Below are 15,096 nucleotides of genomic sequence, written 5' to 3'. Positions count from 1 at the left end.
GCTTCCCATCTGGAGATTTGAGGTATAACACAGCAAATTAATGTGCAATTTAATATTTAATATATTTAACGTGCCCTGCCTCTTACAGAGATGGGTATCTCCCCAGAAACCCTGCAAGGATAAGCTGGTAAAGCCGATGGATGAATGAAAATACAATTTACAAAAACATTTATTTTGCAATTATTTTGTTTATGCACTGCAGCTCATAAATTTATTTTAGAAAATAGACTTGCTCAACAAGGTCAGTAGATGGTGCCAACACCGATTTTGTAAATATAATTCAATTTGCCCTGAACGATGTATTTAATAATGCATTCATTGTACATGAAGTTATATCAATACATTTATAAATTGAATAGTTTCATTTAAAGAATATTTATGCATTTATTTATTAGCTTGTGAAGTCTGAACATAATGTAAGTCAAATACTTGTTGGTAACAAACACAAACGAGCTGAAACTACTGAATTCAGGAAAATATTTTGCAACTAAATATAATTTCTATAATGTATTTATGCGTTTAAATGCCTCTTAATTTTTCATACAACTTAGTGCTGAACTTTCAAAAGCTAAATAAAGTACGGGTAAGATATTTATACGCTCAGCATGGACGTCTGATGCTAATTTGCCATTTCTGCGGCTTTGTTTCCAGAAGACGTAATGATACAACAAAGAGGGCTGAAAAAAAAAATGGCGGCACGTCTGAAACCATAGAGGCATTTTTCTAGCCTCGGGTCCAAAAGTTTACATACATCCCAACCAATAATTGGATAAATCCCCCATTAGCAAGCATACGCTTTTGGTATACCACAATAGGTAAATTCAGACTAATATGGCCGCCATATCGGCTATCCCATGTTTCTGTCTTTATCGAGTTACATTGTACGAAGGAACCCTTTTAAACAATGTAGGAGAAAGTTTTAACCACATTTATGTAATTGTCCCAAACTAAAAAGAGCAACTTTAAGTATTTATCATTTGGAGACATGACTCAAACAGTGTTGAGGAAGGATGAACGTTATTTTATTTTTCAAAGGTTTTTTTTAAATTCAGTTTTCAACGCAATAAAAAAAAAAGTGAATTACTCAGCAGGCAAAAAATTCCCTCATCACAAAAATTTAGTTTTTGTGCAATTTTCCTCCTAAAAATCCGCAAATATCACAGAGGACAACAGAATATCAAGGACAACAAAAACAAGATAAAACTCCCTTTAATATGCAATGAGTCATTTTTCAAGTAACCTTTTTTCCTAATGTCTGTTGGTAACAAAACAATACTGTATACAAACACAAAATTGCTACATTAATGTAAACAAGATATAAAAATGATCATTATGGTAATAAAACAAGTATTTGCTGCAGAATTGCCCTTTTTTGTTTCACGTGAGTTTGTATTTCCTTATACCAACCAACCTCCACCAAACTTACGGGTAAAAAGGATTTTTTTTTTTTTATATCCCGAGACATTATGGCAACATCACATTCAAACTGTTTTTTAAATCCTTTTGTTGGTTTAGTCACAACACTCTGATGCGAAGTTAAGTGGTTTGATGTTACAACTGGTGCTGGAGTCTCATGTACATGTCAGCCATGCATTTTTATATATTTCTTTTGTTTGACACTGCATTCGTTTACTTTATACACTGTGATGTATTAATGTGTTAATCTCCAATTTGTCAGCAGTACGTGTAAATCGTTTGAGAAGCCCGGTGGCGGCTTTCAGAGAAGTTTGTCATGCAACCTGGCCATTCTGCACCTGTTTGTCCAAAAGAGAAATCATAAAGAACTGCGTGAACAGAAACAGAGGAGACTCTATACTGACGGACATAGTAACTGCTGAAGCTGACACTCCCATTCAAGGCATTAGTGAGACAGTTTTCGTGCTGGCGTGAGGAGCAAACAAGGTGTTGCAGAGAGTAGACTTTTAAGAAAAAAAGAAATATATATATATATATATAAAAAAAAAAAAAAAGGACAAGGAGGTTACTGGGATTTGAATTCACAAAGTGAGGAAGTGGTGGCGTTGTGTAACAGGCTCAAAGGATTTCCCCTCCACAGACCTCCCTGCAAGACCGCTGCAGGTTGTTGGATCATACTGGATGCTTGTTTTGCTTTTTGTGTTTTTTTTTTTGTTTTTTGTTTTTTAAGAGGGGAGACAGACCTACACACAGAAGAAAAAGTGTGGCTTTTGACTGATCTATGACTGGAGGTGACCAGGTGGACTGGAGGATGGGTCTATGATAAGATGTTGGACATGAACTCGTAGAACCGTTTGGAGTACTGCTCCGGGTTCACCGTCGAGATCTCGGCCCCTGCCTGTGGAGGAGAAACGGGAAACACCTTACGAACTTTTTCACTTCGACGCGCTGAATATTTTCACACCAGATACAAAGACCGAAAAATGATCAACGTTTTCAAACACTCGTTGGAGAAACCCAGAAGTAGTCGAGTAGATCATCAGAAAACCGACACAGCTTTGGCTAATTCCTGCAGGACCGGTCTGGTCAGGTTATAATTATCTGCTAGGATCACTATGAACAGTTGATACTGAATATAGAACACTCAAGTGAACAATTCTATGTGAACTATGTGGCCTCAATTAGCCTCAAGCTGTATCCAGTCAGCTGCTGATAATTCAGCGCATACTAAGAATTGAACTGGAAGCTCTTTGCCACAATCTAGTGGCCAAAATCTGAACTACATCTATTTGTGATTTTTGGAGCACCTGTCTTATTTTTTATTTTTTTAAACTTTAAACAGCATTCATTGTACAGAACCTTAGAGTGATTACATTTATACCATGACACCGGAAAATTTGCTATGCATTATGTCACTTATTCTTAATGCATCATATTCAAATTAGGTGGCAGGAAACAGACTCTGATGTACTTTTACTGTACTGAAATTCTATTGTATTTATAAATCATTTATAAATTCTATTGTACTCTTTAGTAGCCAGTCTGGTTTGATGTAAACAGAAAACCACATGATTATGGCATTTAAGCATAGCTGTTATTTATAAATGCCAAATTATACTGAAAGGAAAGCGTAATAAAATCAGCCTAACGATCAGATTATGTGATTCATGCGGTTTCAGATTCAATGCCACTGCCAAGGAAATATTTTTGCTACCATATATTTGTATAAAAATGGTTTTCTGATCTCACTCAGCAAAACTCTGATGCTGCTGTAAAATTAGTCCTATTCATATTTCAAATATAGTTTTCTGTCCGATAAGAATGGACTGTAAATAGTCTCAGATCATGTTGAACCTCTGAATACTCCTAAATAGTTCAAACAGAAAAAAAGGAAATAATTGAATTACTTCTTCTCCAGCCCAACTAAAACATTTTCAGCCCCACCCAAGTAATAATCCTTTTAACATTTCTAGAATTACCAAACTGAATTAACCACTGAAACCATAAATCACAAAAATGATCAACGGTTCCTGTGAACCAACACAAACACTTTCCAATTGTGCTGGTCCATCTGCCATAATTGTCTGTAAAACTGCTGGAAAAAATCCACAGTGCTGTGTCAGGGCTAACAACAAACAGGATACATTAATTAAAAATATGTTTTCCATACAGCAAATTTGGCCTTTCTTCTAAGAAGGGAAACAGGCAGTATGCTTTATTCTGTCATCTGCCTAACGAATCAAATCTGGACATGCAGAGATTTATCTAGACCTGAAAAAAGGAAAAAAAAATGTCTAGCTTTCCCACATGCAAACTCTGAACTTTAAACTGAAAACTGGATAGAAAATCTTGTTAATCAGCCCATGTCTGGTTTCCAAAACAACCTCAAAAGCAATTTATGGAAACTACTATTATTACAACTTTAGAAGTATACTGTTATTTAGTTCTGCTCCTGCAATAAATGTCCTGTGTTTCTGCACTTGATTTAATTGAACCAAATCATTTTAATTTTAATATTAACCAGTAGGTTTATATTCCTTACTGCCGATTTGCTAATAAAAACAAACAAGTTGTGCTTAGCATAAACTAGCAACCAATTAACTCCCCAGCTCCTTTGGTTGTTGTAGATTCACTTTAAATCTGCTTTGCCAGAAATAGCAACAACTGTTAAGCCACTAACTGGACCTGCTGGACTGGACTGTTCGACAAGAGACCATCTACTCAGAGAAAAGCCCAGATGCAAACTGCCTGTCTGCATTTGACCCGACCTTTTCTCACGGGAATAGTTCTCCAAATGTCGATATTGTTCCGAACACGCGTATCATTTACAAGTGTACCTTTTGGTTTTTGTCCCCACAAATTTAAAGTCAAAGCCTTCCTGTAGGCTACGTGCACGCCTATGTTTGCCTCCTTCGTCAACAGCAGCGTAATAAATTCACCTATAAGTGAGGGCCGACCTATTCAGGTCTCCAATTATATGCTGCTCCTAAAACAGCAACTACTGGCAGAATGTGGAGAACAACAATTAGCAGTGTGGCAACGCCGCCGCATCCAAACGCTCGTATTAGAAGATTAGGAGACTCACCCCATGTTTCACAGTTTTGGCAGCATGTGCAGCTTTTTTCTTAGCGTCATAGTGCGTGAGGATGTCAATAATAGCCATGAAGTAAACCTCTTTCTTCACAGCACCTGGAACAAGAGCAGCAATCAGCTTTTGCGACCAATTCAAAATACTGATAATAAACATTGAGACACAACCACGGCTGATAAAGATGATGAATTTGGCTTTATTCCCTGCGGCTTTGCAGAGGTTCACTCCTCGGCACATTGCAACAATAAACTTTAATGTATTATATTAGGATTTTATGATAATTTAAAATACCTCGTCACACATTTTCAGAAGTCTGGACTTTGCCTATGAATACGTTGGTGTTCACCGAAGCAGACTGGACAGGTTTGGTTCCATTCCACTGAAGGGATTATGAGTTAATAGCGATGTGCAGCGTCACACAAGCAGTCTGTGCATTTTCTCACACAGGCATAAAGTTCAAATTTGGTTCTGGATTTATTCCACATAGTTACAAGCAGAGCTTCTTGTAGCTTGCTTTCCTCATGGTGTGAATCACTCAACAGATTCTCCCACCTGAGCGGTGGATCTCTGCTGCTCCTCTAGGGTGACTATAGTCTCTCTTTTTTTCCAGATGATGGACCGAACAGAGCTGTGTGAGGACATGGTTTTATGAGTTTCCTCTCTGACATTTCGGCTGGGTGTGTTGGTTTATATGATGCCGTTTGTTCACTAAAAAAACCTCAGAGGTCTTCACAGAGCAGCTGTGTCCGTACCGAATGCAGGTGAAGCTCGTTCACCAGTTCAGAGGAGTACGACCGTGTAAAAACGGCCTAACACTTCTCAACTACACTCCACTTTCTGTCAGATTCATCACATAAAATCCCATATTAAAGTTAGTGACTGTAACATGCCAGCATTTTTAAATAATTCAACCAGCCTGAATACATCTGAAAAGCATTTTAAGCATCTTGGACTGCTCATAAAAAAATAAATAAAAAAATTCAATGTTTCTGCCTGATCTGATTGAATTAATGAACTGCTTTGAACTTCAGAAACCTGGATGCTCACTGTCGTGGCTCTTGATTGCGTAAACATCCACGGAGGGGTCAAACTCCCCGGGGCCAAAAAATCCTCCGCAGTTGAGGGGGTTTCCAGGACTGTCCGGAGGCGTGCCGAAAGAACCAGTCAGCACGCCTCGACCCATTTCGTCGTTCTCGAACTCCTCGTCGTCCCCGGTGCCCTCCACGTCCATCTCCTCCTGCTCCGCCCGCTCCACATCATGGATGCCTACCAGTAGGCTGTAGTCCATGATCTTGAGTGTGGCCAAGAACTAAAACACACACGCGGGGAAACCTTCATTACTCGGGGCTCCTACTGGAAACATTTGAATGGCAGAAAGTTCAAGCAGAGCTGTGGTTTAAAAAACATCAGGAGAACAAAGTTTCTCTACCTCCACATCCCGTTTTAGCTTCTCCAAAAAGTACTTCTTGTTATCATCTCCTATCTGTAACTTGTGCCCTTCATTCAGGAAGTCATTGTCTTTAAAAGTAGGAAGCTCTTTAGCCTGGAGAGAGAGAGAGACACATTATATCAGTTTTCCCCCATCAGCCGCTTTAGTTTTTACTGCGCAACTAAACAGATTTCTGTGCTTCATCTATTGTTGCACTTTTGAAACATGAACCCTTCAAAACAAGACTCGGAACATTTCGATGTTAATATTTTAAATGAGGCCATTGCACAAGGTACTACCAGGGAGGATCTGCTTTCGTTCTGCCTAGAACTACTTAATTTAGCTGTCATTTGACAAGTTTGCAGCTGGGGTCAGAGGAGGGGGGTTATTTTTGTCTCCTCATGCCTGCAGCCCTCAGCACACAGGATTAAGACTTACCTTCTCCTTGTCACTGGCTTCCCTGGCAACCGTAGAACCCTAAGATCGGGAGAAATAAATAAATAAATGAGAGTCGAAACCCACACAAAATAAATCGCAAGAATTCTTTTCAACACAGCGATGCATTCGGAGGAACAAGAAGTGTTCCTGCGGGTTGATAAAAAGGATGTGAGATTGGTGTGACGACATCAAGTCGTCCTTTATCCTAAAGCTCAGCACAAACTGAGACTTAACAGGCTTTATCCGTGAGCTGGACTTCTGCTCTACTCCAAATATTTTTAGAACTTCACTATCCTTCCACCAAATTTTGCTGCCAACATGAAATAACCTCAGGAATAATTTCAAAATAACTACATGAGAAAAAACAAAAATTCAAACACAAAGCAGGCACTTTTAATTTATGGCTCGTCACTGCGAGGCCAAACAAAATACAGCTGTTGGATAAACATTGATTGCTTTTTCCTATAAATTGCAGTTTTGCTTTCGTTTGGTAAAGAGGTAAAAACGCAGTAAAGCTCGTCTGCATCGTTCTACATTCCAGGATTCGTCGTTACCGCAAGTCCCAATTCCTCTCTTTTCAGACTCAAACCTGGATTTGTGTTCTGCTTATTGACAGACGGGCAAACAAGTTGATAAATGACAGAAAAACATATGAATGGAAACCTAAACGGATAAAATGACAGGTGGATGGATGAACGGGAAACTAGGTCAGTGGAAGGATGTATGGACGAGCGGACTGAAGTGAATGGATCGAATATTGGATGGAAAGACGGACAATCTGGTAATTGCATTAACAGACTGATGGATGAACGAATGGATGGACAAACAAATGGAGAGAAGGATGGAGACAATAGTTTGACCGCTGGAGAAAAACATCAGCCCCTCCACAAGGATAAGACTTAAGACATGGTTGGTTGGATGGTTGGATGGATGGATAACGTAAATCCATGGAATCAAAATCAATAGTTGCGAAAATCTTATACAATCTCAAGTCAATGTTCTGGTGCAGAGCTGCAAAAGGCATTATGTGGCAGGATTTAATTTAATCTTCAAGTCTTGAAATCAGGAGATCATCAAATCTTACCAAATCAGTTTTAAAAATGTCTAAATTAATTTAGTCATCTAGCAATTCTAGCTACATCGTGCTACACGCTTTTCTTTAGGATCCAAAACATTCACCGGTGATCCTGGAGCACATTTGGTTTTTTTCCCCAAATACAAGTACGGGTAGAATTCTGATCGGTTTCCTACCTTTAGGTCGTACTTGCGGTGCACAGTGAGACGATGGCTGAAAACGTTCCGGGTCACTACCATGTACGTCTCCACGCCATCCACCGTTAGCCTGTACATGCCCAGGAACTGAGGGAGCAGCGTGTTGCCATGACACTCCACTATGAACTGGAAGAGGAGATGAGCGCAGGGTGAGTGGGAGTGATGGATGAAATATTCAGCTTACAACGCTGATTAAAACTCAGCGCAGAGCTGCTCTACTGCCATTTTACTTTTGTGCTTCAGTAGTTAAAGTGAGCTGAGATGAAAGAGGTACAATTGCTTCTCCACATAGGGCTCCTAAAAAAAAAAAAAGACGGTTCTGAGTGAGTCTACCTGATGATATTTCTTTAGGATGTTGTGCATCTCGGCGATGTCCTCACTGGAAACAGTTTTGATTACAAAGCGATGGTCGTAGCTGGTCAGGAAGCGGTTGCCGAAGCGGCCCTGGGAGTCGCTGTTCAGCGGGGCACTCCTGGTCAGGGAGTTCTGCCAGAAGATGAAAAATTAGTACTTTTTAACAACTAATGGGAATATTAAATTTCTTTTGCTGGCGTTTGGTGAATCATTTAGCAAAAGTTGGGGAACCTGGTAGTCCTGGTCGTCGATGGCGAAGCGCTCCCTCAGGTTTCGGAACACCATGGGACAGTACTCTTTAAACTTAAAGCGACTCGGTAGATTTTCTCTGACAGGGAGGAGAGAGATAAACGGTAAATGTAACAAAGTTCTGAGCTCATGTTTAACAGGGGGGCGGGGGGGGGGAGAGAACAAAAACAGACGAAATCATGCTTGAATGTAGATTGCCAAGTTTATTTCTCCTAACTTGGCAGCAAGTGAGGAGAAAAAGTGGCAAAAGCAATACAGCAGTGATACTAGCTGTAACTTTGTATAAAATCATTGGTCCATTTTGACATTTCACTAAGCTCCTTGAGTGAAACGTGAAAAAAATAAAATAAAACGGGAAACTAGAAGATGGAGATTTCTGGTAAAGGATTCCAAGTTTGTATTTTTAAATCACAAGTTGTCTTTTTTAAAGGATAATTCTTTGCACAATAGAGCCATAAAAAAAGGTTTTAGTAATAAGGTGACCTACATTTAAACCTGAAGCCTCTAATAAACAGATCAATTACAAAAACTAAACACCAGCTGAGTCAAACAGCGATTTACACACTGTGAAGCTAAAGGTCACAGACAGAAATTGCCTTTTTATATCCAGACCATTAGCGACTGCATTTCTGTGTGAAAATTCCCTTTTCTACCAACAGGCTCAGTGCTTGAAGAAGTAAGGATGTCCTGATCCAATCCCAGGATCTACCAAACCTGGATTTTCCTCCTTAAAATTAAAGTATTTTTACCCTTTACATTTACTTCCACAATGACAGAGAGACTGTATTGGCTGCTGGAGATTCTCAGCTATCTGCTTTACATGAGCTGCTCTGAAAACTGGGCACAGATTGCTGTCAGAGGAATCAAGTTAGCATTAGCCTGCAACCTCAGGCAGCAGATGGAAAAGGCTTTAAACAGGACAAGGTGGAAGTTCACTGAGGACTATAGAAGTGTGTGTCGAGTTAAATTTAACAACAAATGATCGAGCTAGGCACATATTAGATCATACCATGTCAAAAGAAACTACAGCAGCTTTCTGACTCAAGTTAATTCAGAGTTGAAACAAAATACTGAGGCTGTGCTGTAGAAGGTCCAAAAAAATAGCATTTTAGATGGCCACAAATATTGCGATAGAGAACAGAATTAGTAATGCTCAGTAGGTTTGCTGGGAAATTAAGACCAATGATTGTAGGTGAATACTTAAAATCCCGCCAAGATGGAAAAAAAAAAAATGGTTCTTGTCAAATTAGCAGTGGTTTCAAAACAGCTTTTAAGGAACATTTAGCTGAAAATTTGTAAGAAGAACCAAATTATCTGCGACAAAATAACACCTTCATCACTTAAAGCAAAACTAAATTCCAGAAAGACTTTACAGGATGTTACAAAAGGTTCTGTATCATGAAAAGCTTGACAATAAACTCAGATGCAGCTGACTATGGTAATTACATCCACAATTCCACAAATCCAAAATATTTAATATTGCACAACAAACATGGGCAATATATGTACAATATAAAAATGGTGCTCTTTTGAAGATGCATCAAATCAATGAAACAATACACTAACAGAAATTATAGCTAGTATTTATTTAATGTCATTTAGCGAGTGACAGTATTTTAATCTAATGGTTTTCCATTTTATTACAGATTTTTCCAATTGAAAACCAGAGACAGCACATGAACTGATATATACATACTTGTTAAATAGGTGGTTGTCCACTTTGATCTTACTGTAGGCTTTAAAGTCATCTGGCATCAGCATCACAGGTACAGGCACATTACTTAACTCATTAATCTAGAGGAGAGAAAAGGAGGAGAACAAAGGTGGTCAGGAAATTGCATCACAAGAGCAAAAGCAGCAGATCTTTACACAAACATTCCCCACAGTTATCAATCCCATGAGGCAAAGCGACTGACCACTTAATCGTGAACTTATTTCTATTATAAGCCTTTTAAATAAGACACCGGAAAAACTGCCAGAGTTAGTTTTTCTGGCTGTGTGGAACACAATACTGCAGTAAGGCCCATCCCCCACTTGTTGCTGCATACTGCTAAAAGGCCGCGCTGGTTTATACTAAACTGGTCTGTCCGACGCGTGCTGAAACCCAACCCCTGGTCACTTTATTTTTTTCCCCTCGTTTCAAACATCACACAAACTGACCAGGTGCAAACAATGAATGCGTGCCTGGCATAACCCGCTAACAGCACGATATAATAACACGGTCAACAGAAAATATGACCACACCGAGCACACCCAAGTCCATCCATACAAAGCAGGAGCGTGAGTAAGCATGCGATTCATACCTTGTTGTGACAGTCACACCCACACCAACACACCCACCACCAAGTCCTAAAGCTGCATGCTCACCCGTCACATTATCAATCTGCTCATTCACTCATATGCTGGTAAACTATTTGAACATTAGCTGAATTTTCCCATGATTACAAGGGAGACAAATTCACTTTGAGTCCCCCCCCATCAAAAATTTCTCCAAACTCACAGTGACAGAGGAGCGCCGTCCACCACTCTTATTGGGACGACAGTATTCTAAAACCAAAGAAGTGACGAGCAGCATTTATACCGACAGCCTGACCAAGCAGCTGAAATCAGATCATTATCCACTCATAATAAAAGAACAAAGTGCCACAACTGAATACGCACCAGAAAGCTGAACTTAGAGTTTTTATTTTAGGTTTTCTCTCAAGTGCATTTTACATTTTTTTTATAACTGTACTAATCAAGTTATTTTGGAAATAATTGGAATAATTGTTGTTCTAAATACCATTGTCGCGTGCTTTATATGGAACCATGCATAACAGTGAAAGAAATGTCAATTTGCTTTCCCAAATCAAGAACAAAATAAAATAAAAAATAAAAATAAAAATAAAAAAAGCAGTTTCTAAGAGAAATTAGCGTCATCACTTCCATGTGACTTGATCCTTAGGAGTTTGCGGCAGCAGCGACTCGCTCTCAGGCCAGAGAAACCACAGTTTATAAAGTGCTGCTGTTCAACCATGAAACTCCGATCTTATCTGGAGAAACGCATCCAGAACAAAAGCTCACCCAGAAAGGCAATGAGATTCCTGTAACTGACATAACAAATAAAAAAAAAAAAATTAAAAAAAACATGCTGGCAAGCACAACAGGAGGCCAGTGTGGCTGTTTGGCAAATTCTTTTTATTGCAGCAAGTAAATAAACCACACTGAAGCACTAACTTTTACCGTTTCTTTCTCCATCCCTGCTAGGCAACAATTAAACATCCATGAAACTTCTGACTGGAAGGGGACAGCTTTGATGTGAAGGCTGCTTGATGTTTCGACTCGGCCCAACACCCACACCTCAAATCATCAGGCCTGTGTGCAGCACCCACACACCCAAAGTTCACCCGCTGAATACTAAAGATGCTGCAGTGATAAACATCCCATTAATGGCCTCTCAAATTCCCAAGCAGAATGTTTTTTCTCCCCCCGGACCACTAAATTTAGTAGGCTGCAGGTATTTTTCAGTTCTGGCAAAAATCAACTCTGAAATGACAGAGTTACCGACACTGAAGTACAGCAAACTAATGCTGAGAATTACAATTAGCAGATTGGGAATTTCACAAAAATTTTTTATCTGGATATAACAAATTCATGCGAGTAGACATTAATAGTGGGATGGAGTTGTTTTTAAAAAAAACAACAACAAAAAAACAACCTAGGAACTTAGATATTAATAACATTTTAGGTTAAGAAAGTCAAACTTTAGCACAATAAAACAAAAAACAAACTGCTGCCTGGACACTCAGGACACTACAGTGTTCGTTCCAAACAAAAAACAGGAAGAAAAAAAATGGGCTATAAAAAGGGAAGCATAACTATCTCCAAAGGATAACAGAGGGAAGAAAAGATTTCTGTGAAATCTGTGTAAAATCCACCAATCAAAAGGAGCCTAATTCCAATACAAAGGAAAACATGTTTTTTTTTTTATCTCCATTTCTTATCTTTTTATTCAAGAGATGAAATCTGGCCAGCCAAGGTAGCCTCACATTTCTACCGGTCTCATGGGAATTAAAATAAAACACTTATTTTTATTCAAATTCAAAATTCAGATAGTACAGTGCTACTCCAACGCGCCGCCACCGTCAGCGGCACAATTCTAGAACCGTAAGGAAAAGAAACAACCATATAATGGGGTCATATTACACATTTTTAGGACAGGTATTAGAGTTGACTCAATCTTGATTTATAGTTCAGGCATAAAAACAGGAATATTAGTACATTTTACATTACAAACTGTTTATTTATGAACAAATTTAACAAAACAAACAAACAAAATAACACTGGTTAGCATGGCCACAATATATATACTTGACTTAGTAAAAAAAATTGAGAAAGCATCCTACTAAATGTATTAATGATTCAAGTAAAAATGTTTAGTAGATGGGATGTTATTCCATTTTGCCCCTTCACTTTTGAGTGACAGTGGGAGAGTAACAACTGTTTCAGCTGGAGGTTTCTTCCTATTAAAATCGTCGCCACATGCTTGGCCAGGATGATCGATTGAGTAAAAATTGCTGCAAAGTCGGTGACAGTCCACTGGCCTGAGCTTTTCTTAGATAAATACAGTTTTATTCATTTATACCAAAATTTCAATTTACATGAATTGTATTATAATCGGAATGTATACGTGCATTGTAAATGTACAATGAGGGCGACTGTGGCTCTATGGTAGAGTAGTCGTCTTGCAATCAGAAGGTCGCAGGTTCTATTCCAGCTTCCTCCTGCCACATGTCGATGTGCCTCTGGGCAAGGCACTTAACCCCAAATTGCCTACGTATGAAAGGGTGTGTGTTTGTGAGTGCGAATGGGTGAACGTGACTCTAGTGTAAAGTGCTTTGAGTGGTCAAACTGACTGGAACTATACAAGTTCAGTCCATTTACCATTTCCATTTTATTGTAATCCAACTCTGCCTCAGTTATTGCGTTGTGTTGCTTCGAACTGCATTTCTGGACACGATTTGAACCCTGTTTATCTTTGGAATTGCCTTGACGTGGCATTTGTTGTAAAATGACACAAAAATTGAAACCGACTAAATTGAGATCAATGTTGCCAAGCTAATGTCTTGTTGACCCAGCAGAACATGGGCCTCCTCGCTTTTGCCAAGTGGCCTCAGTAATCCACTGGTGCCTTAAGGGCAACTTATTCCACGCATCTATCAAAAGTGGGGACGTGTGCAACAGTTAAGGCAAATCCAGAACTGCTTGTGCAACCCACTCCATCCATCTACCCATCACTGCACGGCTCATCCTGCCCTCCACAGAGCTTTTCTTTTATAGCCACAAGCAGCCTCAGCCAAAAGAGAATGCGACAGATAGATTTTCTGCTCTAATTATAGTGAGATGATGCAATGGAATAAAGTGCAGCAAAGAGACGAAGGAGCTCAACTCCATCAGCGGCAAGTACGAGCTCGGAACAGGTTTGTTTTGAAAATCTGTGTAACCTGCCGCCTGTCCCGGCCCCTCCCACCTCACCATGCCTGCACCACAGCAACAGCACATCACGACTCGCCAACGAAAAAAAAAAACAAAAAACACAAAACACTTTGCAATCCACAGTAATCTGTGATGGCTGAATAATCCTCACTGAGAAAAAATAAATAAATCTCTGGTGGGGGCACGCAGATTTTCTGAGCTCAGATAACAGATACTATGCTCGAGCTGGATTCTCTTGTATAGATGGCAGTTAAACTCTTATGAAGTTTATGCATTTCAAATAAAAACTAAATCAAGATTTCTATTATCTTTATTGGTGGGTCAAATAGCAGCTCTAAAGTGGTAAACAATGGCCCCAAAAATATTCTCAGAAGGAAATAAAAATATGAAATATAGTAAAAAATGCTTATAGGAAACCAGTAGTTCAATAATAACAATAAAAAAACCTTTCCGTTTGATTATAATATTAAAGCAGAATGTAAGTGACAATCGCAACATTTTGCGATGGCTTTGAAGCATGAGAGCTTATTTGACAGATGAAGAGCGGGTAGCTAGGAAGGTGTAGCTAAATGAAAACACGCCGACACACAGAGGTAGTGGTGATGAGCTTACCGTGTGATTGACTCCCCACATTAACACGCTCAGGATGGGCTCGCTTGCTCGGAACAGCTTCACTTTCTGTCCTATAAAATGCTTCTTTTTCGTCTTGGTTTTGCTGGCGCTGACGGCCGCCGCACTGGTGCAGTTGGATGACATGATGATGCCGTCTCCGGCTGGCTGTTCGCTTCACGCAACAAAAACAACCAAAAAAAGGAAAATAAACCCGCAAAGTTAACGACGCGTAAACTGAAATCTATAAGTGCATCGTGGTGGCCGTCTCCCTCCCGTTGAGTCTGTTACTAATGTAGCAGGACTGCGTGTGTGTCTGTTGTTTGGGAGGCAGTCAGCGGCGGAGCATTTTGCGCCGTCACCACCCTTCCTCCTCCCGAGCAGGCCGCGGCGGAGTCCAGCGAGGAGCAAGCTAACCGGCCATCGGGCTACAAGCGCCGCCGCCCTCGTTTAGAAAAGAAGCAACCAGCAGCGATGAAATGTCGCTGTCCAGCTCTTCGTCGCCCTCCCTGTAAGTCTGGTAACCTGAAACTGAGACTGTGCTATGTTATTTGAAGGTGAATAATCCCTTCATGATGAGCTGGAGACGGTTTATCAACCGCCCGCCGCCAGACAAGCGATGCGTTTGGGGTGTCCTCAAGATGGCGTCTGCGCCGCGCCCCCTGCTGGCATAGTGGTGGAACTGCTGGGGTTCCCATTTTAACCTGAAAGAGATTTCACGTTTATTCTGGATTAGGTCATAAAAACAAATGGAATTTAGATC

The 15,096-nt window shown here is 39.8% G+C and overlaps 1 protein-coding gene across 1 annotated transcript; it reads right to left on the bottom strand.

Moving 5' to 3' along the window:
* Positions 1-1,193: 1,193 nt before the first annotated feature.
* Positions 1,194-15,001, bottom strand: LOC122829044 (phosphatidylinositol 5-phosphate 4-kinase type-2 beta). Its single transcript, XM_044113250.1, has 10 exons — positions 14,337-15,001; positions 9,946-10,043; positions 8,232-8,328; positions 7,980-8,132; positions 7,626-7,772; positions 6,375-6,413; positions 5,937-6,050; positions 5,555-5,816; positions 4,502-4,605; positions 1,194-2,314 (listed from the first exon to the last, which is right to left on the bottom strand). The coding sequence occupies exons 1-10, from the start codon at positions 14,478-14,480 to the stop codon at positions 2,234-2,236; spliced, it is 1,239 nt and encodes a 412-aa protein (XP_043969185.1). The 5' UTR covers positions 14,481-15,001; the 3' UTR covers positions 1,194-2,233.
* Positions 15,002-15,096: the final 95 nt, after the last annotated feature.

The sequence above is a fragment of the Gambusia affinis genome, linkage group LG04 (genome assembly GCF_019740435.1).
Source record: "Gambusia affinis linkage group LG04, SWU_Gaff_1.0, whole genome shotgun sequence".
NCBI lineage: Eukaryota > Metazoa > Chordata > Actinopteri > Cyprinodontiformes > Poeciliidae > Gambusia > Gambusia affinis.
The sequence above is the reverse complement of the archived record's forward strand: the minus strand, read 5'-3'. Positions and strand labels throughout refer to the sequence as shown.

What these genes read in the sequence shown, in the direction of transcription:
- LOC122829044 (XM_044113250.1), bottom strand. Translation starts at nt 14,480, where the DNA reads ATGTCATCCAACTGCACCAGTGCGGCGGCCGTCAGCGCCAGCAAAACC. An exon ending in ACCGCAAGTACGACCTAAAG is followed by an intron (nt 6,414 to 7,625) that starts GTAGGAAACCGA and finishes TCCCGATCTTAG; the next exon opens with GGTTCTACGGTTGCCAGGGA. An exon ending in AGCTAAAACGGGATGTGGAG is followed by an intron (nt 5,817 to 5,936) that starts GTAGAGAAACTT and finishes TGTGTGTTTTAG; the next exon opens with TTCTTGGCCACACTCAAGAT.